Raw genomic sequence first — 25,638 nt, 5'->3', positions numbered from 1 at the left:
GCAGGGCCACGGTGCCCCGTGGACCCCCTCCCCAGCTGTCACCACGGCATGACCCGGGGTCCTGGGGCTTCTGGCCACCCTGGACCCCCAGAGCTGCACGGGGGGCCCTGGCTGCGTCCCTCCCGCCGGCACGGGGCCACCATCCCTGTGGGATGGTCCAGGCACTGGGGAAGGTCCGAGCGCCAGGGCCGGGCTGGCCCCAGCTCCCCCTTGGTGGGGTTGTACCTTCTGGGGGGCTGAGTTGGATGGGGGGGGTCTGCCCTGGGCCCGGGCTGGCCCTGGGCCCCCGACTGCTCGCTGCTGAGTGGAGCCTGCCTGCTGTCAAAGAGCAATTAAATAAAGACCCGTGGTATTGCCCGGGGGGCTGGATCGCCCTCGCACCGCTGCAGCCCCGTCCATGGGGGCACAGGGCAGGGGGCACGGCAGGGTGGGTGGCAGCAGGGTGGCCCTCGCCGCAGAGACGTGGAGCAGCCGGCCTGGCCCCCTGCCCTGCTGCCGCCCCTTCCCCACGGCTCCCCGAGTGGCCGAAGGTCGGCCGGGGTCTTCCTCACCCTGGATGGTCCCCAGGCAGGGGCTGCGTGGGCAGCGGGCTGGGCAGGGGTCCCTGCCCTCCGCCCTCCCTGGGGTTCCCTCCTCTCCACCTTCTCCCCCTCCGGGGTGCCCCAGCGTGGGGCAGGGGTCTCGCCCCCTCAGCCCCGAGTCCCTTTGGGGTCTGCGCCACACAGGGACCCGAGCAGGGCTGGGCTGAGGCCCCCGGGCCGGGGGACGCAAAGGTTTTGGGGTGCCTGTCTGCCCCCTCACCCCTGGGGCCCCTCTCCTCTGGCAGGGGGGGCACGGACCTCCCCCACAGGGCTGGCGGGCTCTGCCTGCCCCCCGGTGCCCGGTACATGCCCCACCTCCGCGGCAACTGTCTCGGGGGGGTGGGCACCCCCGGCACGGGGCGGGGGCCAAAACAGGGACTCCCCGGTGTGTTTTGGGGTTGCGATCGTCCCAAAAAAAAATATGGAACGCTTCACGAATTTGCGTGTCATCCTTGCGCAGGGGCCATGCTAATCTTCTCTGTATCGTTCCAATTTTAGTATATGTGCTGCCGAAGCGAGCACGAACTGCTGTGTCTCCTCAGCACTATTTAAACCTCTTTCAAATTATAATTTTCCTCTCATGGCGAGTGTGTCTGCCTCAGGATCCCGCCATTTTCCTCAAGTTGTCACACACTCCAAGCAATGCCCGTCGCTCTCTATACTCAAAACCCATCTTTTTGTCAGAAATTTTGGCTTTTCTGCGGCTGATCCTCCCGTGCGGTGAGGGCGGCTCCGCGCGGTGCATGACGGGAGGTCTCCTACTTTGCATCCCGGGGCGGGGCCGGCGCGTGTCCGCCGGCGTCCCAGAGTTCCCCGGCAGCGCTCGCGCAGGCGCCTTGCCGCCGTTGTCGGTGCCGGCGGAGGAAGATGGCGGCGGGGCGCTGAGGGGACGGGACCGGGACCGGGCCGCTCCGCTCCGCTCCGCTCCGCTCCGCACCGCGCCGGGAGAGCCGAGCCGAGGCGCCCGGTGCTCTCCGGGACGCGCGGCACCGCGCTGGGCCGGGCCGCCCCGGTGACGGACCCTCCCATGGCCGCGGGGCCGGCCCAGGAGCCGCGTCCCCGCTGGGCCTGCTCGGGCCGCGCCGCTCCCCGGCCCCGCCGAGGCGGCGGCCCGCTGAGCCCTGGAGCCTGGCCCGAGCCCCGCCAGGCCTGACGCGCCCGCCGCTCGGGAGGCGTCTGCGCGCAGCAGGCCGGGCCGGGCCCGGGGCGGCGACCCCTGAGGAGAGCGGGAGGGGGGCAGCGCCTGCCCGGCACCGAGCAGCTCCCGGCACCGGGCTTCTCCCCGGCCCGTCAGAGGCAGCGCTTGGCTGTCGCCCCGGGGACCCCTGCGGAGCGGCCGCCGAGCCCCGAGTCCGCTGTGCGGAGGAGGAACGGCTCCTCCGGCCCCGGTCAGCGCCGCCAGCGCCCTTCGGCTCCCGGCCGCAGGCGTCAGGATGTCCGAGAACCAGCCGAACGCCAACAACCACCACCCGGCCAACAACAACGGCGGCGGCGGGGCTGCCGGGGGCAACAACCGGGGCGTCCGCAATCCCAACCTCAACCAGAACCCCTTGATCAACGTGCGCGATCGCCTCTTCCACGCGCTCTTCTTCAAGATGGCAGTGACCTACGCTCGCCTCTTCCCGCCCTCCTTCCGCCGCGTCTTCGAGTTCTTCGTCCTCCTCAAGGTGAGGGGCAGCTTTACGGGGGCTTTATGGGGAGGAGCGGACAGTTCCTCTTGCTAGCCCGCAGTCCGGCGCTAAGGCATAAATTTCCTTATAAACACAAAAAGGCTCGGCTCTGCTAGAGGTCACAGCCTGTGTTTGGGCCACGTACCCCAAGCTGGCCACTGCGCTCTCCTGGGCCTCTTGTCTCTGAGAAAGACCTGAATAGTTGTAACGATCTGTGGTGGTCCCCACGCCACCAGAGCTCTGGTACCAGATCTGGAAATAAAAAGGAAATTATTGAGCCAGCTTGCTGGGCAGTCAGACTGGTGTGGGTCAGGCCCATGGATATAGGCATGAAAGATTTCTGTTTCTGTTTCCAAACAGCCACTCTTTTTGGATACATTGCATATGTGAGAGATCTGGTTGTTGGAGCTTTGCCAGAGTCTTATCTTTTCTGGAAGTGATTAATGCGCAACCCCATTTTAACCCAATTTTTTTTTTTTTTTAGCAGTCAGCACCCTCGGCTCTGCCTGCACAGTATCGCACCTCTGCGTAACAGGGCAAAAACCCGCCTGCTTGCTTGTTGATGTGGGTGCAGGATTGGAGCCCCGCAGAGGCGCCTGTCGGTCTCCGCGGGGCAAAATACCCGTAGGTTAAATCCTGCACCGTGGCTTCCAGGGTGCAGGCTGATGCTTCTCATCAGTATGGGAAATTAAGAATAAGGGGAAGGGGGGAGAAGAGCTTGCCAGGTGACGGCAGCGCCCTTCTGCTCCGAGTTTCTAAAATTCACCCGCTTGAAGCAAGATAACATTTAGGACAACTTGTCTCATACTGCACATATACATTCTGTCCCCTCCCAAGAAATGTTCAAGGTTTTAACATCTCTGGGTTTTTTTCCCCCTGTTGTGTAACTGGATTCAGGCAGACAGGGAGACTGGAACGGGGATGGTGCTAACCGTGAGGCTGTCAGGCAGAGCAAGTGGTCTGGCTGGTAGCGGTTCTTGCTGCTGTCTGCTTTTATCAAAGCACTCCTGAGGAGGTAAGAGTATGCGCAGGCCATCTGCAGAGAACAGCCTGCTCCCGCTTGCAGGATTAGGAGTCAGCCAGACTTCAGCCTGGTCTGTGCGCAGGGCACTGGTTGGAGGTGAAGTCAGAGACCGTGGTCCTCACACTGGTGTTCATGGAGTCCCGAAACTGCTCGAGGTTCTGCCGGCTTCATCGCGCCTCCTCCTGCGATGAGGGAGGTGTTTCTGATTCACCTTCCCTAGCGTCTTCCTATGCAGCTCCTCTGCAGATGTGATGTTTACCACTCTGTTTATTCATAGCAAATAGGTCAAGAACGAAAGGTAGCAAGGACAGCTAGTCTAGTTAGGAATGGGCATCTTAATCCAGTTGGAAAGTGAGTGTATGGAACTTGGCTGTACTGCTTACCAGCGTTTCTTGGAGCTTTCAGCTGTGAACTTTGGGCAGGGTTGGGTAACATCGTGCTAGGTTTACTACCTTCACTATAGGAAACACATTTTATTAGTCCACTTTGTTTTGCTGTGACTTTACGGCTGTTCCTTGGATTGAGCCAGGGCGAGGTAGTGGTGATGCTCCGCGAGCCCAGCCTCGGCAGGCCGGCTCGGCCTCCGCTGTGGCAGAGACCGTGCCTTGCAGCGGCGAGTGGCAAATCTGAATGCGGAGCTGGTGGTTCTGCCATGGGTTTGTGTTGTCCTGCTGTTGCGGTGGGCTGTCTTTTGTTGAGGTTTGCTTTATTCTGCCTTTGTAAAGTTGGGCAGTCTTCTCTGGGCTTCAACAGGAAACACTTTGTGCTGAGGAAGGAATGGTTGAAAGCCACGGATGTGTTTCTGTTTCTTTGAATATGCTCTGGAGCCTCACCACACGTTGGTGCTGTGTTTGATTGGTTTGCCTGTGGTGCAGTCGTTTTGGGGATGGTGTTCGTTTGCAGGACCTTACGTGGTGCTGGGGCCTATGTGTGTGACCTGTGCTTTCTGCAGGACACACGTACTGCACAGGTAGCGATGGCAGCTCTGGTCTTGTGAACAGAAGGAGATTGTTCTTGCTGCTGTCTCTGCTGTGTTCCCCTGTTGATACGGTAGTGCTGGAATTGCCTGATTCTGGGCTGCTTTATTGTTGATGCAGAGACGACTGGGGTTGGAAAGCATAAAAGCTCTTGTCCACTTGCAAATCCATTGGTCCAAATTAACCCAGCGTCTTTATGGGCAAAGAAGAGATGGTTAAAACTGGGGAGCCTGTAAACAGGCTGCAGTTGGTTGGGCTGATGGTCTCTGCTTTGTTTCTTGTTGCTTGTAGGCTCTCTTTGTGCTCTTCATCCTGGCTTACATTCACATCGCCTTCTCCCGCTCACCCATTAACTGCTTGGAGCATGTGCGAGAGAAATGGCCACGCGATGGCATCTTGCGGGTGGAAATACAGCGCAACTCAAGCCGAGCCCCCATCTTCCTGCAATTCTGCGGTGTCGAGAAGTTCCCAGGAATGGTAGTTGAGTCCACAGCTGAGGAAGAGGAGGAGGAAGAGGAGGAGATGACTGTGGACATGTTTGAAAACAGCTCTATCAAGGTAAAGACATGTTCCATGTGTACACAGGAGATGGGAACCTGGGTGTCGGTTTGGGGAGAAATGGTTTGTTAGAATCTTAAGTATGCCTCTGTGGTCCTTCAGTCACCTGGAAACAAGAGTATGTTCCTTGGCTTTTCCTGAGTCTCCACGTTAGCCTCTGATGGTTTAAGATAGAAAGCAAAGCCTGAGAAAGCAGCCTCTTTTGCCCTGCTTTTGGCGGTGGAGGCCTTCACCGGGAGCACAGAAGACGGGAACTGAAGTGACTGCTAACATGACTTTCCCTGCCACGGTTTCCCAACAGTTTGAGCTGGATATCGAGCCCAAGGTGTTCCTCAAGCCATCCCGGGTGAGCAGCACCGAGGCACTGACCCACAACGAAAGCCAGGAGTTCTCGTTTAGTGAAGCAGCCACTAAAGGTATGCAGCCTCTGGGGGAGACTGTGTCCGAGTTTGAGATGCTAGCCAGAGCAGGTAAAGACAACTTACACTGCTATCTGTGCTCCCTCCTTCCCCGTGCATCTTCCCTGCACGTCTCATTCCTTCTGGCTTCTCCGGGCACTTGCATAGTAACCTTAAATGGCTTCCCTGATGCATTCACCTGTGGTTAATCTTGTCAATACTAACACTAGATCCCCAGCGAGATCTTTCCTTTGGCTGGAGGGAGGCTGGGAGTCGGGGGTCGTCCGGGCTATAAAATTTGCTGAAGCCTCTTGGTCTGGCATAGTGTTTCTGCAGTGATCGGTGCCAGATATCACAGATGAATGTGAACCTCCCTCTTCTGCGCAGTTCGCTGTCCTCTCAAGAGCTGCAGGGATCCCACTGACAGCGCACATTCCTCCTTGTATTAACAGGGGTTGTATTTTGGGTCCCTGAGTCAACACCAGTACTTGGAATAGCTAATTAATCCTGAAAGCCACTGAGCAAATTTTAGTGGATTGCGAGATACGGCGCTGCTGCTCTGCCTCGTTCAGGATATCATCCTGCTTTATCCCTCCCCTTGTTCCAGCACGACTTAAGCTGCTAACGTCTCATAAACTCTAGTGGGAGATTTAGTGGCTTTGTATTATTTAAAATGGAATTCCAGTGTTGGAAAACTTCTGTTTCTAGTGGTTAGGGGAGGCAATCTATTAAAACATATTGATGTTAAAATAGAAACATGGCAATTGGATTCTTATTTAATTTACCTTTTTCACCTATGCTTTTATCCCTGGAAAGACTGGAATTCCTTGCTCTTCAGAAGTACTGGGTGTTCTAGCTGTGGAGGACTGTGAGACTGGACACTGCAGTGGCACTGTTCCCTTCGTCTTGCAGTGGTTTTGCTTGATGCTGATCCAGAACTCATTAGTCCTGAATTTAAGATCATTCAGTTGCATAAGACTAGAGAACAGTAAATATTTTTGGTGCAATACCTTTATTAATAGTTGCCTAAGTCCTGTAAGAGAGTCACGTTGTACAGTGCTGTATGCACTCATGGGCTGTGCCTTGATTTGCTGAACGCCTGGTTGGAAATGATCCAGCAACGTGGTGGGAGAGAGAATTGTGCTGCTTCCCAACGTAGTTAAACAATTCATCCTTTCAAACGGGTCCCAAATACCTGTTTTTATTGTTTTTCCAGGTTTCTTGTGCTGTCAGTACACCAAATTTGATGTTAAGGCAGAATATTTTACCATAGAAAAATGTTTTATGACGGAAAGGATGTAATTCTTTTGTTGATATTTAAACACTTTATTTCTATTTGAGCTTTAAACTGTTTTATAATGGAAACAAAAGATGAAACAAACACACCAGCCCGTGTTTGCTGTCCAGGAAGTGGGATCAGAGGCGGGGAAGTAAAGTGAGCATTTCTCTCAGTGATGTGTCTCTTTAAGTCAGGAGAGGCAGGTGCATTGCTTTTAAGTTACGGTATCCTTTTAACTTTTTTGCTGTGGTCTTGTGAGATGCCTGACGGCTGCCTCCCCTCGCCTCTTGCAAGATAACACTGTGACAGTTTGAAAGATCGGGGATTAAATTGCTTGGCTCCGACTTGAGCAGGCGGTTTTGTCCTTTCAGAGATGATGTAGCAAAAAGCATCTATTTTGAACCTTTCTTAAAAAAAAGTAAATAAAAAAATCAAGGAATCTTCAGGCACCAGAATTTGTTTGAAAAGCCGTAATTGCTCCTGCCTTTAGTTTTGAGATTTGTAATTGCAGCAGTGACCTCTGTCTCCTGAGAAGTGCGGTGCTCTTGCCCTGTGGAGTGTTTACTTGGTATTCAGCAGGTGTAAAGTGTATTTTCCTGCTGTTTTCTAAACAACATAGCAGAAATTGAACAGAGCAAGAACAAGTGGTCTAGGGCTTGCCAGGCAAAGATGTGGGCAGATTCTGGACAATGCTCGACAGAGCTTGGAACCACTGCCCTGAAGCTTTCCCAGAAGTTTCACGTTAAGGACTAACGTCAAGGGAATGTGCCGCAATTTCAAAGAATTTGTATTGATTTGTTTTAAATTGGTTGAAGGAAGCCTGGAGCCTGTGTTTGCAACTGATTCTTTTCCAGAACATGGTGGGAGGGAAGGAGGGAATCCAGAGGTGCTATTTCTTCTTGATAATTGTTTGCAAACCCTGCTGTTGAGTCTCCCTTCCCACCTTCTCTTGCAGTGTGGCCGCAGGAAGAGTACATTGTGGAGTACTCGCTGGAGTACGGGTTTTTGCGCCTGTCCCAGAGCACTCGCCAGCGCCTCAGCATCCCCGTCATGGTGGTGACTTTGGGTGAGTGAGGGAACCAGCCCACTCTGGTGCAGGGGTGGGTAAGTGCTCTGCAGAGATACCTACGCACGTTTCCTCTTTAGTCTTGTGGAAACTATTTATAACAGCTGATGGCGCTCATTTTCCGCATAGGAGAGCTGCTTTATGGAGTCTTTATTGCTTTAGTAGGTCATACCTTTGCAAGAGGAGTAGTCTGAAATGGTGGAGGCTGGTTCAGTGAGCCCTGATGTTATGTCCAGCGCGGTTTTCTCATTGAGGAAGGAAGGGCCTCCTGGTACGGAAGATCTAGGCTCAGCACGGAGCAGCAGCAGCACAGTGTTAGAGCCCAGTGGCGAGAGCAATTGTGCATGTGTCAGGGATGATGCTGAGCAGATCTGCGTGGTGCTGGCTCAGTGTACTTCTGTGCCCCTGTTAGCACCAGCAGACTGTTTTCCTGGAACAGCGTTCTCTTCTCCTGGTATTTACTCCATTAAAACCTGTCCAAGTCAGAAATACGGTCTCAGACTTTCTCATGTCTGCAATCATAATTGAGCTGTAACGAGCTGTAGTGCAGCAGACTAGAGTTCATTACTCCTAATCAAACTGAAGTATAGCTGGGCTGGAGTATTAAGCAGTGATCCCGCGTAGGTAATGGGCAGTTTCCATGTTAAATGTCTATTTACTGACCTGGGTTTTCCAATTCAGCTAGACAGATTCCTTCATAAGTATCCTAGTAGTTTACTGAAAAATTATTTGTGTTCATGCTTCCTGTTTTGCTTAGATTTGGGTTATTTTTACAAGCTGATCAGTGTTTGTACAGGAGAATGCAGTCCCAGCTTCATGAGATGGCCTTGGTCGGTGCCCGGAGCTGCGGGGAGGCGTTTGCGTGTCCCCTGCTGCGGGAGGATGGCCGGGTATGGTGGGCCCAGCAGTGCCGTGCTGAGGCCAGCTGATGGCTAAAAGGTCTCGGCCTGGCCCTCTGAGAAACCAGAACTTGTTTCTCTGGGACATTATTTGGGTGAGCCTAGGGAGATAGTCCAAGCCTAGAAGGCAAACTCCCTTTGTGTCTGTGCCAACAGAGAGTATGACAGCCCTGATGTAATTCTGAAGGCCTGATTGACGTGAGCATTTTGACAGTGTGACTCGATTTGTCAGGGTGCAGCATTTTCCCTCCCAGTGCTGCCCAGTTTAGTTATACTGCCAAAGGTCCGAGCACAGACGCAGGTCTGCTGGCAAATGTGTCCTTTTGAGTGATGAGACGACTGTGTGCTTGCCACCGCCTTGCCACCTCTGTGGCTTAAGGTATGAACAGCCTGAATTTTTTTTTTTTTTTTTTCTTCTCTCTAGATCCTACCAGGGATCAGTGCTTTGGGGACAGGTTCAGCCGCCTGTTGCTGGATGAGTTCCTGGGTTATGATGACATCCTGATGTCAAGTGTCAAAGCTTTAGCTGAAAATGAAGAAAACAAAGGTAAGGCTTGGAGGAATCGCTTTCAGCAGCTGTGCAGAGCGGTTTATGTTTTTACGATGGATGCATGAATATCGTCTTCTGACTATTGATTAATCTCTATGCAGGGAACAGTTCCCTGTGTTACGTAGGGATGTTATTGCCAAGGACAAAATGAAATCAGTGGAAGGGGAGAGATGTCTGCAAACATGTTTTTCTACTGCCTTATTGCACTGCATAACAACAAGAGCGCTGCCGTGAGGAGGTGTTGCCGTAGATTTGCTTTAAATCCTATTTCTTTAGAAGGCACTGGAAGTTTGTTTTTAGTTGTGGATTAATCATACTGAGCTTGTGGCTTTTTTTTTCCCAGGTTTCCTTCGCAATGTGGTGTCTGGGGAGCACTATCGCTTTGTCAGCATGTGGATGGCTAGGACTTCGTATCTGGCAGCCTTTGTCATCATGGTCATATTTGTAAGTCAACAGGAGCCAGGCATTGCCTGGACTCTGAGCCTGGTTCTGGTCAGCGTATGTTTGGTGTTACAGTACAGGCCTGAGCTCACATCTGCTTTTAAAGCTAAGCCAATGGTGTATGAGGTTCTACTCTGTTGTTTGTTTGTTTGTTTTTTTAATGTGGGTTCTTAAAGTCCTAGAAGTGAAACAAACAGAGGAGCTGAAATGGAATGAAATAATGGGGTTTTTTTGTCAAAAGGGAGATTCAGGTTTGAGAGCCTCTTAAGTGTAGTTAAACACTTAGGGTGCCAAGAAGTTTGTCCCCTAAGACTTTTAAGAACAGGTCTAACTAATTTGCCAGGAGCGATCAAGATAGAACCGGCTCTCCTGTGATTGTGTGAGGTGATTACAGATAAGTATTAGACAAGATCCCAAGTGATAACTAAGCCTGTGTTTGTAGTCTTGGGTGACTGCCTCCCTTTGTGTCAGACCGTCCACTGCTGCAGCTCCTTGCACAATAATATTGTGGCCAGCGAGAGAGGAGGAAGCAAGCGGTGGGTGACCGTTGTTGGAGAGGCATTGTGAGCTGCTAGGAGGAGCGCAGATGTAGGACAGGAAGAAACCCTAGTTCCAGCTCTGCTGCTGCTGTTTGGTTTGGCCCCTGCTCAAATATTCGGAATCGGTCTCTTTACAAATAAATTACTTACTGTCTATTTCACTTCAGTAATACAAAGATTAATTCCTGTTTGTGAAGTCCTAATTACTCCTTGGGAAATCGGTCTGCACAGCTCAAACTAGCAAACATGGGATGTGCACAGCACGCTGTGCAACGCTGCAAGTCCAAGCTTGCCTGGCCTGGCCTGTGCCGTAGCGTGACTCTGAAAGTGACTCCCTGGACCTGTGCGGCTCTTAATGCTGGCTTCTCTTCTTGTATTTCAGACTCTGTCCGTTTCAATGCTGTTGCGCTACTCGCACCATCAGATCTTTGTCTTCATTGGTAAGGATTTTCTAAGGGGTTTAGGGTGTCCTGGACACTTTGCCTGCTCCAGCGCAGTGTATCATGTATATAGTCTTGACTGTCATCGTTTAGAAGGGTCCTGCATGTCACTGCACAGGAAATATATCCCCCCCCTATACCCTCGTCACCGTGCTCACATGAGCTGTTCTGTCTTGACAAGTATCGGGGAAGGTGGACTTGGGGCAGTGGACTTCACTGCCCGTTGCAGCGTTCTGAATGGGGAGTGATGGCGGGGTGGAGGGTTCTGTGGCCACACATCCACTTTGTGTTATAGCATGTTTTCCTTCTTGCAGTTGACCTGTTACAGATGCTGGAAATGAACATGGCAATCGCATTCCCTGCAGCTCCCCTCCTCACTGTCATTCTGGCTCTAGTAGGTAAGGACGTGAGCACATTTCTTGTGCAGCAAGTCCCTTTGGGATCTGTAGAAAGTATAATTCCCTGTTCTGACCTGGCCACGGCAGGTGGTTATTGTGTCTGCTCATCACAAGGTGGAAGGCTCTGGAATTTGATGACACAGTGAGCTGCATTGTCCTTCTGGGTCCCCTGGAAAAGCAGTTTATTTGGAAGTCACATAAACTGAAGCTTTGTCTGTCACTTTAGTTCATTTCGGACTCACACTTCCTGTGACCACGTTGCATTAGCACAATTTGAATTTAAAAAACAAGCAACAAAAAAAAACCCTGAAATCTGCGCTGTCCAGAACCAGCTGATCCTCTGGCCTGTGTAGTGACTGCAGTCAGCAGTGACACATGTTTGCCCTTAGCTGCTGCTTTAAGCAGAGCTGATTTATCCTGCTGGGGTCTTTGCCGTACGTTCGTGCAGCCCCAGCTCTGGACATGACAGAGGATTCCTTCACGTGCCCCTTTGCCAAACTGGTGTCTGTGCCCTGCGGCATGCTGATGTCAGCCACCCTCTGTCCTGTAGGTATGGAGGCCATTATGTCAGAGTTCTTCAACGACACCACGACTGCGTTTTACATCATCCTTATCGTGTGGCTGGCTGACCAGTATGACGCTATCTGTTGCCACACCAATACGAGCAAGAGGCATTGGCTCAGGTAAGAGCTGGCTGGGATCTCATTCCCGTATTGCGCGTTCTCACCGCATGTCCCGTTCTCCGGTGGGAGAAGGCTGCTTCAGATCCTTTCCAGCCCTCTCAGGCGGGAGAGTTTCCACTCTTGAGCGCTTCTGTATGTCTCCTTGGGAGCTGCCCTGCGTGTCGTAGGGTCCAAAGCGCAATCGCTTCCACTTTGGGTCTCATGCTTGGGTCTCGAGGATCACCTCAATCCTTTGGTTTGCCCTGTTGAAGACCTGTGCGTAGCGAGGCGATTCTGATTACCTGTTAACGGGAATCTGCACCACCCTGCGCAAAGTGCCCCAGCTCGGAATGGAGTTAGGAGTAGAAAGAAACTCATGTTTGTCCCGTCTGTTGACGTATCCTGATATTTATTGCCTTTCTGTCCAGGTTCTTCTACCTGTACCACTTTGCCTTCTATGCTTACCACTATCGATTCAACGGGCAGTACAGCAGCCTGGCTCTCGTCACCTCATGGCTCTTCATCCAGGTGAGCAGCTACCGCTTCTGCCGCATGTCAGTGCGACCAGCCGTGGGGAGGTGGGTGCCATCCTGTGAATTCAGTCCTGGTCCCTCCACCTGCCTCAGAGGGGGTCTGCCTGCCTGCGATTTAAACTGTTACACTGCTGATTGCTCACACCGCCTGCGCTGTTAAAAAGGGACGGAAATCAACTGCAGTTGGTTTTGATCAAACTTCTTGTCAAGCTGAGTTTGAGTAGCAGTCTGTATTTATATAAGAGATTGAAATAATCCCTGGTTTGGAAATGGAACGGCAGAAGGAAGCTATCGAACAGCAGGACTTTTTGGTTACTGGCTCAAATCCAGCCACGTGACTGACAGTAGGCTGATGTCAAGTGAGTTTTAGAAGGTGTTAGGGAAGAATTTCTATCCCGTCTTTTTGGAAGCAATCCCACTGAGGATCTCCCAAGCAGAGGCTGAGGAGTTGGTCAGGTCTGGGCAGTGAAGATGCTGGCAAGACCAGCTCCAAATTGTTGTCTCCGATATCCTGGTTCAAGCAAACCTTTTGTGTGTCTCTGGCTGATGACCTGCCCCCTTTCTCTGCTCGGGGTGGAGGCAGGGAACTGAGGATGGGCCAGAGAAGTGCCTTTACCCTTCTTGTTCTCAGCCCTTAGAAAGGAAGGGGGGGTTGTACTCCACTGCCTGTCTTCAGAGAAAAACTATAAAAGCAGCTTTCGGGAATTGTAGTAGAAAGAATAAATCTTTCCAAAATTTCAGATAACCTCTTGGCTATCAGAACAGCCAAATTCCGCTGTCTTTACAGTGAGAGGAAGGCACAGTTTTCTAAGGTATGTCTGGGCTCGCAGCCCAGGCCCGACGAGTGACTCCTTTCCCTTTGCCTTCTCTAGCATTCGATGATTTACTTCTTCCATCACTATGAGCTGCCAGCCATTCTCCAGCAGATCAGGATCCAGGAGATGCTGTTGCAGAACCAGCAGGTAGGCCAGGGGACTCAGACGACGCTCCAAGACAACCTCAACAACAACACTACAGCAGCCCCCGTCGATGTGGGGAGCCGCCGACCTCACCTGGCCGCCGGACCCTCTGGAGAGAGCAGCAGCCCGGCTGCCCTGACTCCCAGCGAGGCCTCCAGCGTCATTGCCGCTGCCACGGCAGCTTCTGTTGGCAGCGATCTGAACTGGGTAGCCGAGACGGCCGCCATCGTCACTGAAGCCTCGTTTCTCTCCGACCTGAGCACTACGCTCCTGGAGCCAAACGTGGTGCACGAAGCCGTGGCCAACGGGAACCCTCAGGATGCTACCGCTGCCTCCAGTTTGGTTGCCCGCATCAGAGTCAGCAGCGACCACCCGGAGACGGCCGTGGGCTCCATCACCATTGAAGTCACTTCCACATCTGCGGTGGCCGCAGCAGATGTTCCCCCCACCGCAGAAGCGGCACCGGCCGCGCCCCTCGTCCCGCTGCAGGAGGAAGGGGCCTCCCTCCCCAGCCCTTCCCTTCCCGAGCAGACTGAGGCTGTCGAGGGCTCAGACAGCCAAGCAAAACCTAGCGGCAAGAACTGCGTTGCAAACAGCAGCGTGGCAGAGACCCCTCCGGCCCTTGCGGAGGACGCTGATCAGGACAGACGTTCGGGCGGTGCTCTTGGGGACCGGGGGGAAAGCAGCCCTTGCCCAGCACCAGCGGATAGTGCACCTAGCTCCAAACCTTGCTCGGAGCCAGACTTGAGGAGCCTGTCTTGAGTCCCTGCTTACCCTAATTCTGGACTGCCAGCAAGGCATTCGGATTTCGTTTGTTACTATTTCTCACTTCACCATCATCCTTAATCCATGAATTCCTCTTAGCGGAGGCAGAGCAGCTGGGACAGAGCGAAGGTGCTGCAGCGAACTCCCCTGGGAAAAGCACGCGTGCGCTTGGGTACGAGAGGCTGACGTGCGTGGGACTGCCGGGAGGGAGGGACGAGGCGTTCGCTCCCGTGGCCCGCGAGGCTTGGGGTCCTGCGCTCGGCTCCGTGCCCCAGCTTTTCCTTGCCCCCCGCTGCCCCAGTTTTGCCCCCCATGGCCGAGTTTGCAGTCCGGGTGCTGTTCCCAAGTGTGAGCTGATTTGTGACAGACCACGGGAGCGTGTGGAAGCTTTCTGGTTAAACAGCAGCTGTGTATGAACGGGGAGGGTGTTTTCAGACACCCTTGGGAGAGCCACAGAAGGCAGAGGAGAAACCTGGTAAACTTTCCTTCTCCTTAAGGGGAAGAGCAGCTTAAGACCTTCCCCAAACACTAGATCTGCTCACGCCAGGGCAAAGCTGGGCAATAACCAAAGCAGAAACTGCACTTCAGCCCCATTTTTTTTTTTTTTTTTTTTTTTTTTTCCTGTCCTTAAACTTCCCTCGGTCAGTGGGTTTGGGGGGTGGAAGCTGCCGTGTCCAGGTTAGAGCTTCCATCCCAGGAGAGGGGCATTTGGCTGGGCTTGGAAGCAGCGGGGTCGATTCCTGTGCTGTTGCTTCTGCTGCTGCTGGTGACCTCTGCGGGGGCTTTCGGAATTTGGCCTCGCTTCGACGTATGTGGCCAGCATAAAGTGGGAGCTCCTTGCACAGGCAAACGGTTTCAAGTATTATTTGCTGGGAAGCAATCTGTAGCGACGTTTGGGACGAGGAGGACAGCGGCTCTGTCTCTGTACAACTCTGCTTTCGGCACCTGCCACTGTGGGTGATGTAGTTTTGCTTTTCAGTGCCTTGTCCCTTCAACGGGACACGTTTGCATTTAAGATCAGCCCCATCCCAGAGGAGAGATCCGGCTTTTCACTGGCTGAACTGTTGCATGAGATGGTTTAGCAAAGAACCAAAACTCTAAAGCCAAGACATTTCAGCTCATTTTCCCCTCATTTCCCTGGCAGCGGAGGTGAAGCTGGCTGTGCCCGACCCCTCTGCGCTCTGCCTGGCTCGCTTGGTAGTGTGGGGCTGAGTTGGGGGGGCTGGGATGGGACCGGCTGCCCTGAGGGTATGGCTGGAAGCCGGCTTTGTGCTTGTAGGTAGAGTGGAGCGACACGGCTGTCGGGCTCTTTGGGAGGGGTGGGGGGGCTGGGTCGCCGTAGAAGTGTCCCCAAGTTCAGCCTCATCCCCCCGCAGCCGAGCAGCATCTGTGAGTCCGTCTCCCTCCCTTGGAGGGCTCTTGTCTGCGTTTCGGTGTCTCCCACCACCAAGGGGTTTCCATGTCAGCACCGTGGGGGCTCAGAGCCCCCCCGGCTTCACTTTCTCTGTTTCCAACCTGGGTGCCCTCCCTGTTTTTGTGGGTTTTTTTGGTTTGGTGTTTGGGTTTGGTTTTTTTTTTTTGTCTCAAGGAGCTCTGGGGGGTGTTGCTCTGGGGAACGGAGGAGCCCGCTTGTGACCAGCCTGTGAGATCCTTCTGCAGCCGGCGTCCTGGGAAGGGGCCTCGCTGGCAACCGGCTCCCTGCCTCCGGCATGGATGTGCCAGGGAGCAAGGAATAATCGGAGGCTTTTAAGAGGAGAACGTGGGTGGGAGGGGAAGGGAGGGAAACAAACCAAATGATTTGATGAATGAAGAGTAGAGTTCATTCTATTTAATTAATATACAAAATGTGTTTATATAATAATAAATATATGTAACAGCTGCTGGGTGCTGCTCTGGGTGTCCTGCTAGCAGTTGTGCTGGGTTCCTGCTGGAAGTTGAGGTGGGAGGATCCTGGGGTTTGGGTGCGGGCGCAGCAAATGGAGCACTTGGTACTGCAGATGCCTCTGCCACGGTCGCGGGGGGCTGACGGCCGCCCGCTTACGGCTCGCAGGGGTGGCTGAGCACAAGCCCCCGCCGTGGCTGCGCCCACCGGCCTTCGGCAGCCTCTGGAAGGCTGCGGCGAGGGAAGATCTTTTGCTGTGTTGTTGCCCCGCTCCTTTTACGGCTGCCTGTAGTCACCCTCAGTTGGACTATGGGATTTTGAATTTCTGGCGCCGGCGTGTCCGTCTCTCTCCGTCTGCCCAAGGAAGGCTCCGGTTCTGGTTTGAGGTGGCTCTGGAGATCAGCCCGGCTTTGCCTCCCTGGAGCTGGCTCTCCCGGAGGAGAGGTTTGGGTCTCAACCCGTCCTGCTGCCACATCTGTGCTGTGGGATGAGGGCTACACACCTTCCTCCTCCTCCTCCTCCTCATCATCATCATCGCTGCTGTCCTGCAGCGGGGCTGGGCTGGGCTGGGCCGGCTTGTGCCTGTGGAGCAGGGAGGGGAAGGGTTAACCCTCACCCCAGGCCTTGCTGGGTTTAGGTTGCAGCTGGAAGAGAAAAAGCAGACTTGATTTTTCTCCATCATCTTTATTTACACGGTTTAAAAACACAGCGTTGCTGGAGGGGCTGCCAGCGGTTTGCTCCAGTTTGCCCTGGCCCAGGGGCGTCCCTTCTCATCCTAACCCCCTGCCTTCCCCCAAAACAAACCCCCTCACAGGACGAGGGAGGTGAGGAAGAGACGAACACCCCGGAGCTGGGGAAGGCAGCCCCGGGACATCCCCACCTCCATCCTGCCCCCCCCCCCCCCCCCCAAAGGGTCTTTTCCTTCCATCCCTCATCTCCGCTCCTGCCCCGAGCGAGGGGAGCGGGCGATGCCCTGCCCGGCTCGCTGCAGAGCAGCCCGGCCTGGGGGGCTGCCGGCCTCCACCCCACCCGGGGAGTGGGCTGAGCGCTGCCCCGGCCCCCCGCTCCCTGTCACCTCTGCTCCCGGGGCTCCTCGGCGGCCGGCGGGGTGGGCAGCGCCCGGCCGCTCTTCGCTGGGCCCAGCGTGGCCGCCAGCTCGCTCTTCCTCGCCAGGGCCGCCCGCAGCTGGGCCTGCAACTCCTGGATCTTCTCCTCCAGCTCCCGGAGCTCGCTCTTGCCGGCCACCCTGTCCGGGGGCCGCAGCACCCGCCCGTTCCCAGGGCACCACGGGGACCCCTCGCCCTCGGGGGGGGCTTTGTCCGGCTGGAAGCGCACCTGCCGTGCTTCCTTCCGCAGGGTGCTCCAGGGCTGCCCCGCTGCCGGCCTCAGCTGGAGATGGCACCTTTTTGGGGAGGGACGGAAGGGTTGAGCTGGGAGCTGGCGGCTGGAAGGTCCCTCTGTGGCCCCCCCGGGACAGCGGGTACCCACGGGGAGGAGGAGGAGGAGGAGGAGGAGAAGAGCGAGGCAGGCGCCCAGCCCCAGCCGTACCTCTGCTCCAAGCTCAGCTGCTGCCTTTTCTGCTCCTCCGTGCCCGTGTTCAGAGCCCGGTGGATTTTCTGTGGGGAAGAAGGGAAGAGTGAGCTGGGGGGGATGGTCCAGGGCTGGAGGAGGGCAGAGGTTGTGCAAGGGAAGAGGGAGCAGCCTGTGTGTCCCCCCCCGGCCCCACCTGGCTGGTGTGCAGCCAGTAGCTGAATTTTTTCTTGCGCTTGATGCGGGGCAGGACGAGGTGGTAGAAGACGTGCTCGCCCAGCGAGGTGAGCAGGGAGCCGCTGAGCCCGATGCAGAGCAGCACAAAGAGCCCCGAGAAGTGGTAGATGCCCATCTGCAGGGTCTGCGGGGGGAGGGGGGGGGTGTCGGGTGGGCTGGGGGGGGTGCCAGCCCCCCCAGAGCCCCCCAAGCCGAGGGCCCGGCCGCTCGCACCTCCGTGACGGCGAAGACGCGCTTGCCACAGGGCACCATCTTGTACCACTTGTCATGCAGGAGGTCGATGAACCCGGCCGACTTGTAGCGGCTGATGAACTCGGAGATGTTGGAGGTCAGCGGCGAGTTCTGGGGGAGGCCGATGCCGTAGCCTGGCCCCGGCAGGAGCGGGGAGGGGGGGGGAGAGTGGCAGCGCTGGGACAGGGTGGGGGGCGCAGCCCCTGCCATGGAGTGGGCACCTTCCCCACCCTGCATGGCCATGGCCCCAGCCCAGCCGCAGCCGCAGCACACATGCATGTACTCACATACACACATGTACTCACATACACACGCGTGTACTCACACCTATGCACAGACAGAGCCCCCCCACCCGCCGCAGCCCCCTCCCCAACCTTCAATGGCGAAGGGTTTGCCCACGGTGAGCAGTTTGCAGTCAGAGTCGATGGAGACCTCGTAGTCCAGCAGCGACTTGTCCATGATGAAGGCATTGAGCCTGGGGGCCTCCGTCCTGCACCAAAACAGGGGGACCCTCAGGAAGGGGGGCTGCTTCCCCCCCCCCCTTCCCTGGGGTCCCCCCAACCTGACACCCCCTCCCTGGGGTGGGGGGGGGCGGCTGTGTGCGGCATGGGTGTGCACAGGCTGCAGGGATGGGCCAATGTCTGCCCTGGGATGGGTAAAAAGAGGGGACCCCCCCACCACCTCCCGTGCCCTCCCCGCCCCTCACTTGAGCATGGTGACGCCGGCGGGGGTGGTGGGGACGTTGTACCGCCGCATGTACTCGTGCATCTCGGGGAAGCTCTTCTGGATGTACTCCTCGGCGCTGCTCTCCCACACCGTGCCGAAGCGGAAGCCCTGCGAGGGGTGATGCAGCTGGAAGGGGGCGCGCAGAGCATCAGTACCCCCGGCCCAGGCGGGGAACAGCCCCCGGCTCCCTGGGGATACGTCCCCAAGCCCTGAGCACACGCAGCCCCCGGGAAGGGGCAGGGGTCTGGGCAGCCCGTGGAGATGCAGCAGCTCTTGCGGGGTGTCTGGCCCAGACCCCCCCCCCCCCCCAAGGGCAGCCTCAGCGCGAACGCAGCCCACTTCCCTGCCCTGGAGCTGAGGCCAGGCTTAAATACCGGGATGGGGGGGACACAAAGCTTCCTGGGGGCCTGGGAAGACCCCCCCAGCCTCAGGAGGGGCTCCCTGGGGCTGGGGAGACCTTTCACACTCATCCCAGCAGGGAAGGTGCAGTGGGAAGGACAGACCACCACCGCCCCACTCCCTGGACCTCAGCCCTGTCTGACCCCAGCTGAAGCAGCCCAGACGCTCGCCTACCTTTGGGTCGTGGATGCCGGAGAGCTCCTCGAAGGTCTTGTCCCCCACCATGACGGCCGCGAGGTTGGCCGTGTAGCTGGAGAGCACCAGGAGGCAGAAGATGGCCCAGAGGTTCATGAGGAAGCGGCCAGTGCAGCACTTGGGCGTCTTGCTGGACACGGTGCGCCCAAAGAGGATGGCATAGCAGAGGTTGAGGGCTGAGGAGTAGGAGAAGATCTTCATGCGGTTGCGGCCGTGGGGGGTCATGCCGTAGGGGCTCTTCCACTCGTACAGGGTGAGGAAGAGTGCCGTCATGTGCAGGGCCACGAAGACGCCCACCCACATGGTCCAGTGCAAGGGCCACATGAAGGCCCCAATAGGAGACGCCGTGTCCTTGGTCCTCACCAGGATGCCCAGGCTGGTGGAGAAGAAGGGGCTGGTGAAGTCGATGACTTTGCTCCTTGCCGAGTTGATGCTGAAGGAGGTGACGGCCATGTGGGCCGTCCCGCTGAGCAGGTCCCCCACCAGCCCCGTCCAGCGCCCGTTCTTCCAGGCCCCGTATTTCCCATCACCCACGATGTAGAGCTCAAAGTCGAAGGGCACGTCCTCGGCCAGCTTCTCCAGCAGGTCGATGCAGTACCCGTAGCAGCACTTCTTGTACGCCCGCGGCACCGAGCCATTGGCGGCGCCGAGCTCCTCAAAGAGGGCGTCCAGCACGGCCGAGTCGTTGGTGCCGGGGTCCAGGCAGAGCTGCCCAGCTGGGCAGCTGCCGTCCTCGTCCACCCCCCTGGTGAAGACGAAGGGGTGCTCCACCAGCGTCACCACCCGCAGCCTCACACGGGCCCCCCCGGCCCCCTCGCCGGGGCTCTTGCGCTGGCGGTGGCTCTGCCACGCGCCCTCCTCCAGCTCCAGCTTGCCGTGCCGCCATGTGCCCACCGTCACCCAGGTGGGCTCCCCCCGCGAGTCCCGCCGCAGGCTCCAGACGTGGTACTGCTGCTCCGGGCGCACCAGCGTCGCGTTCTCCACGCGCACGGGCCCCGTCCGGCCGTGGAAGGACGTGTTGGCCAGGAACCTGGCGGAGGGGTGGGAGAGGGTGTCACAGCTCCGGCGTCACCGGCTCTGGGGCCACGGCCGGGAGGAGCACGGGAGTGAGGGATGAGGTTCGGGGCCGGGAGCAGGAGGTGCCTGACAAGGGCACGGAGGAGCAGCAGGATCCAGCCCTGCTGCCCTGCGGCTCGCCGTGCTGGCAGAGCCAAGCGTTATTAATATTTATAGAGCAACGATGCTCGGGTGGCATTAGGGAGATCTGAAGCGGCACGTTGTGTCCCCCCCTGTGCAGCTGGCAAAATCATGTCCTGGGGTGGGGCAGCGGGGACCGGGGGGGGGGGGGCTGAGCCCCACGGCGGTGGTTGCACACGCTGGGGACCGCGCTGGGCTCTGCACATGAAGCCCTGGGCTCCCCCAGCTCTGCCCTCGCCCCGTCCCAGGGCTGGGGCACAGCCCCCACCCCGTGCACCCCGATATGATGGAGCCAGGGAGGAAGGGGAACCCACAGAACCTTCCTTACCGGGAGAGGAAGAGCCCCGAGGACTCGCCGCCCGCCCGGCGCCTGTCATTGCAGTTCACCATCGTCTGCAGGAGAGCCAGGTCAGGGCGGACACGGGCAGCGCTGGCGACAGCCCGGGACACCAGCTCCACTGCGTCCTGGATGAAGAGCTCCAGCGGTGGCCGGTTGACCTCCCCGTAGGCCAGCAGCCCCAGGGGCAGCCCCTCGGTCTGCAGCTCGCCGGCGCTGAGCGGGGAGCCCAGCAGCCAGTGAAACTCCTGCGGCAGCAGACCCGACTCCTCAGCCGCCCGGAAGATGAGCCGAGCGCGCCGCAGGTCGCAGCCGAGCATCAGCACGGGGCTGGTGAGGGTCCTGAAGCGCTCCGCATGCTGCCGGAGGTAACGGGTGGCCCCGGGTTCATCCAGGTAGCCAAAGTCCAGAACGGTGCGGAGGAAGAGCTGGGAGTGGCGGGCCCAGAGGCCAAGGAAGCCGGAGACGTCCCAGGGATGGCAGAGCACCAGGCTGGTCTCCTGCCAGTCGTTGGCCTGCAGGATGCTCCCCAGCACGTCCACCAGCGTCTCCAGCGAGCTCTGCCGGGCCACGTGGAAGTGGAACGGGCTCTGCCGACACACAGGGGTTGTGGCTGTGCCCCTGCCCCACTCCTGCCCGTGGGAAGAGCCCAGAGGCAGCAGCAGCCATGGTCCCTCCCACCCTGGAGCCACCCCGCGCTCCCTGCCCGCTCTCTGCCCGCTCCCTGCCTGCTCTCTGCCTGCTCCCTGCCTGCTCCCTGCCCGGGGAGATGGTTCCCCGCACCCAGCGCTGGCCGCGCACCCACCCACGAAGCCGGAGGGATGCTCAGGGACCAGGAGTTGTCACCTCTGCCCAGTGCAGCCCGGGGTCGGCGCGCACGTGGAGGGGCCCAAGCGCGGCACGGCCCCGTGCGGAGGTGGGCTGCCGGCAGAAGGGAGCGGCCGAGGGAAGGGAGAGGGACAAATCCAGCCCCCAGGACACAGGGCTGGGACAGGTCTCAGCTTGGCAGGGTTTGGGCTGCGAAATGCGGCATGGGCACAGACGGCCATGGCTCCTGGGACAGCGGGGCTGAACCGGGTGGCACAGGGGACTGCCGGGATCCAGCGCCGAGGCGTCCCCGGAGCCCTTCTGGGGCCGGGACTGGGGCTGGGGGGTCGTGGGGCTGCTGGAGGAGCCAAGGAAGTTGCCTTGGAGTGGGAGCTGGGATGGGGCTGGGATAGAGCCGGGCAGGGGCCAGGAGAGAGATGAGATGAGGGCTGGGATGGAGCCAGGGGAGAGCTGGGATGGAGGCTGGGATAGAGCAAGGATGGGGCTGGAATGGGGGCCGGGAGAGGGCTGGGGTAGAGCTGCGATGGGAGCCAGGATAGAGCCAGGATGGGGCTGGGATAGACCCGGCACGGGGGTCAGGATATAGCCGGGATGGAGGTGGGAATGGGGGTGGGATGGAGCCGGGATGGAGCCAGGACAGAGCCGGGATGGAGCCGGGAGGGACTCGGGATGCAGTGAGGATGAGGGGCTGGGGTAGAGCCGGGATTGGAGCCGGGATGAGGATCGGGATAGGAGCAGGGACGGAGCCGGGAGGAGCAGGGCCGGGAGCAGGGACGGAGCGCTGCGTCCCGGTGGCCCCGGTCCCGGCAGCCGCGTCCCAGCGTCCCGGGGCCGAGCTGCGCCCGGGCGGAGCGGGGTGCGGGTGCCCGGGGGTGCGGGTGCCCGGGTGCAGGTGCCCGGGGTGCAGGTGCCCGGGGTGCAGGTGCTCGGGGTGCGGGTGCTCGGGGTGCGGGTGCTCGGGGTGCGGGTGCCCGGGTGCGGGTGCCCGGGGTGCCGGTGCCCGGGGGTGCCGGTGCCCAGGGGTGCCGGTGCCCCGGGTGCGGGTGCCCGGGGGTGCTGGTGCCCGGGGGTGCTGGTGCCCGGGTGCGTGTGCCCGGGGTGCGGGTGCCCGGGGGTGCGGGTGCCCGGGGGTGCGGGTGCCCTGGTGCGGGTGCCGGTGCCCGGGGTGCGGCTCTTACCTGCGCTCGGAAGGGCAGGGGCCCGCGGGTGTCGGGGAGGCTGACGAAGGGGATCTGGAGGGCGGCGGCGAGGAAGTCGAGCTGGAGCAGCTCCCGGCGGGAGCGGGGCAGAGCCAGGACGGCGGCCACGCCGCGCCCCGCCAGCGCCCCGCAGAGCCACCGCGCCAGCGACCCCGGGTCCCGGGTGGCCGGGGCCCCCGCCACCACCTCCAGGCTGAGGTTGGAGGGCAGCGCCGGCCCCCCGGGGCTCCCCCCGGGGCTCCCCCCGGGACCGGCGGCTCTGACCAGCGCGGCGCGGAGCCGGGCGCGGCGGGGGGCGGCGGGGGGCAGCAGGACCCCGAGGCGCACGGCGGGGCCGGTGCGGGCCGGGACGCGGCAGGGTTGCGGGTGTCCCCCCGCCGCGCCCAGCGCCGCCGCCAGCAGCCAGAGCGTCCGCAGCCCCGCCATGCCCCCCCCCGCCACCGGCCCCGCTACCGGTGCCGCCGCTCTGCGCCCCGCCGGGGCGGGCCGGGGGCGGGCGGGGGGCGGCTCCGGGCGGGTGGGCAGCGCTCCCGGGGGCCGGTCCCCGCCCGGCTCCGCAACCCGCCTGTGCGGGCAGGGACCGGCGAGGGGCGGGCAGCGACCGGCGAGGGGCGGGCAGGGACCGGCAGCGTCCCCCCCGGGCAGCGCCCGGCCCCCGCTCCCCGAGCCGAGCGGGGGGGTCCGGGACGAGACGGACGAGGGTCCGAGCCCCCGGTGGGGCACGGCGGGCACGGCCCACGCAGCGCCAGGCACGCCCGCACCCCCGCACTCGCCCACGCACGGCGCGGGTCCCGTCCCGTCCCCCCGCTTCCCGCACCCCGCAGCAGAACGGGGGTCCCCGTGTCCCCCCCGCCCGGTGCTGCCGCGGGAGGGCTGCGACCGTGGGGTCCCCCGGGAGGGCGAGGTGCCCCAGCACGGCAGCGCCTGCCGCTTCCAGCGGGGTCCCGGCGGCTTTTGGACCACCGGGACCTTCCTCCTCCTCTTCCTCCTCCTCCTTCGGCTGGGGGGTTGCTGAGCCCCGGTAAAGCCCCTGTAAACTGTCCCCCCCCCCCGGTAAAGGCCACAACCGGATCCCTCCATCCCTCCACAAAGATGCAGCTTGAAACTGGGGGGGTCCCGTCCCGCTGCGTGGGGAAGGGGCCTCGCGCTCCTGCGGCGCAGCCGGCCACGCAGCAGCTTTGCGGCCTTGCTCGGCAGGGAGGGAAAGCGGGGTCACCCTCCTCGCCCACCCCAGGGAAAGGGAGGCACGGCCTGGCACGGGGGCTCCTCGCTACCCCGAGCACCAACACCGGCGGCCAGGGAGCCTACTAAACGAAGAGGAAAAAGAAAGCGAGCAATGGAGCCAAATACCAGCTGGCAAAATGTATTGATCACCAGACAAATTTAATGAGTCACAGCTAATGAATTCCCCGTGGGGCGATGGGCCTGGAGCGGGGTGGCCATCACAGCAAACCCTGCCAGGGCACGGGGAGCGCTGGCAGCCCCTTGTTGGGGGTGCTGGTCCCCCCCGGAGCAGGATTCCGACCGCAGGGTCACCGGGCAGCTCCTTCCCCCGGGGATGAACGCAGCGCAGCACCTGCTGCCCGGGGCCAGAGCTGGGGAAGGGGGGGCTGCAGGCTCCTGGCACGAAACAGCCCCCCCAACCCCGGCCTCAGCACAGGAGGGGGCTCGCAGGGCTCTGCCTGCGACACAAAGCCCACGGGTGGAACCAGGAGAGCGTGGGATGAGCGGGAAGAAGGGCTTGGCTCCGGGCTGGGGGCTCTCCCTGCAGGGGGGACACGCTCCCGCTGCAGCCCCCAGCACCAGCAGGCCCTGGCTCGGGCTGCTGCTCCCTGATGCAACCGGTTAATGTTGATCCAAACTGTCAGGAGAAAGGTGGGCAGCACCAGGACAGAGAAGCGCTGCTTATTAAGCTAAAAGCATTATTTAAGCAAGCTGGCAGGAGCACGGTCTGCGCGGACGCTTTGTGTTATTAAAGTGCACTTTAAATCAACTGCGCCTACTTCTGGGGTATTAAAGAGGCCGGTGGGATAGGGGTCCAGGGGAACCCCCCCCTCCAGCCCCGTGGGCTGGGAAGCGAAGCCTCGTGGGGACCCGCGGGGCAAAGATGAGGGAGCAGCGCAGCTTCCCTCGGACGAGAAAATCGCTTCCCTCGGACAAGAAAATCGCTTCCCCGCTCCCTGCCGACAGCCCCGCCGGGGAAGCGGTGGTGGGTTATTGAGCTCTGTGAGCACCAGCGGGGTGTTAAAAGAAAAACCTCAGGCACCTTTCACTATAAAAAACAAATCTTTTATGTAAAAAATAAACCTAAACAAAACCCACAACCCCCGCTGCCATGCTCGTGACAATACAAAAGGCCGATTCCCCAGAACACTGTGAAAACAAAAGTAGCTGGATCCAAATATATATAAATTGTCAACTTATGAGATTGGAAATAGCACCTTGCTGGCTCCCCTGCCCCTCCCCGAAGGAGTCAGCCCCGCACCCCGAAACCACCACCCATGCTCTGAGCCCAGGGACACCCCCCCCAGCACCCTGCCCAGGAGGCTGGATGGGCCCATGCGGGGGTCCCGCCTCCAGGCTCAGCACCCCGGGGACCCCCCGCCTGTCCCCACGCAGCCCCCGCTGTCACAAGAGCGGAACAAGCCCGCAGCAGGATCCCGGCTGTGAGGGGGCTGGCGATACCAAGCAGCGTTTCCCAGGGCAGGCTGGGTGGAAGAGGTCTCTCAAATCCAATCTCAAACCGGTATTAAGAGGAAAAAAAAACACAAACCCACCCCACTTCTCTGTCTGCACTGCAGGGTCAAGTAACAAAACAAAAGGGCCAGGGGTAGAGACAGGGGAAGAGCAGAAGCTGCGTCCTGAACCCCTCCCTTGGAGCCGGCAACGCTCCTCCTGCAGCCAGCCGCTCCGAGTCTGCCCCAGCCGGCACCGAGCAGCAAATCGGGGTGAAAACGGTCCCTGTGTTGTCTCGCACGCAGCAGCCCTGCAGCCCCCGCGCTTGTCTCAGTCCCGTGTCATCGAACGGACGCCAGACCGAGCAGGCAAACGCTCCAGCGTGTGCCGCGCGCCGGCAAGGACGCGAGCCAGGCGTGCTTGCAACGTCTGCGTGCGCAGGTGCCCAAGGGTGGGCCGGTT

The 25,638-nt window shown here is 59.2% G+C and overlaps 2 protein-coding genes and 1 non-coding gene across 3 annotated transcripts; 1 reads left to right on the top strand and 2 right to left on the bottom strand.

Annotated features, from left to right (window-relative positions):
* Positions 1-996: 996 nt before the first annotated feature.
* On the bottom strand, positions 997-1,103 carry LOC142595511 (U6 spliceosomal RNA). The gene has a single exon (XR_012831783.1). It is a non-coding gene; the product is annotated as a U6 spliceosomal RNA (small nuclear RNA).
* Positions 1,104-2,014: 911 nt separating this feature from the next.
* TMEM259 (transmembrane protein 259) lies at positions 2,015-14,954 on the top strand. Its single transcript, XM_075723611.1, has 11 exons — positions 2,015-2,248; positions 4,544-4,810; positions 5,112-5,280; positions 7,443-7,553; positions 8,877-8,999; positions 9,346-9,446; positions 10,365-10,422; positions 10,737-10,820; positions 11,371-11,503; positions 11,911-12,010; positions 12,888-14,954. The coding sequence occupies exons 1-11, from the start codon at positions 2,015-2,017 to the stop codon at positions 13,734-13,736; spliced, it is 2,229 nt and encodes a 742-aa protein (XP_075579726.1). The 3' UTR covers positions 13,737-14,954.
* A 1,066-nt stretch (positions 14,955-16,020) lies between these two features.
* GRIN3B (glutamate ionotropic receptor NMDA type subunit 3B) lies at positions 16,021-22,926 on the bottom strand. The gene is given in 11 exon segments (XM_075723771.1): positions 16,021-16,227; positions 16,229-16,265; positions 16,697-17,023; positions 17,170-17,237; positions 17,348-17,512; positions 17,602-17,753; positions 17,994-18,109; positions 18,326-18,471; positions 18,919-19,969; positions 20,465-21,105; positions 22,480-22,926. Coding segments are annotated over 11 exon segments (3,357 nt in total).
* Positions 22,927-25,638: the final 2,712 nt, after the last annotated feature.

The sequence above is a fragment of the Pelecanus crispus genome, chromosome 20 (genome assembly GCF_030463565.1).
Source record: "Pelecanus crispus isolate bPelCri1 chromosome 20, bPelCri1.pri, whole genome shotgun sequence".
Taxonomy (NCBI): domain Eukaryota; kingdom Metazoa; phylum Chordata; class Aves; order Pelecaniformes; family Pelecanidae; genus Pelecanus; species Pelecanus crispus.
Note: the sequence above shows the minus strand (reverse complement) of the source record. Positions and strands in the feature narration are given on the sequence as shown.

What these genes read in the sequence shown, in the direction of transcription:
- TMEM259 (XM_075723611.1), top strand. Translation starts at nt 2,015, where the DNA reads ATGTCCGAGAACCAGCCGAACGCCAACAACCACCACCCGGCCAACAAC. An exon ending in TTGAAAACAGCTCTATCAAG is followed by an intron (nt 4,811 to 5,111) that starts GTAAAGACATGT and finishes GTTTCCCAACAG; the next exon opens with TTTGAGCTGGATATCGAGCC. An exon ending in CCTCATGGCTCTTCATCCAG is followed by an intron (nt 12,011 to 12,887) that starts GTGAGCAGCTAC and finishes TGCCTTCTCTAG; the next exon opens with CATTCGATGATTTACTTCTT.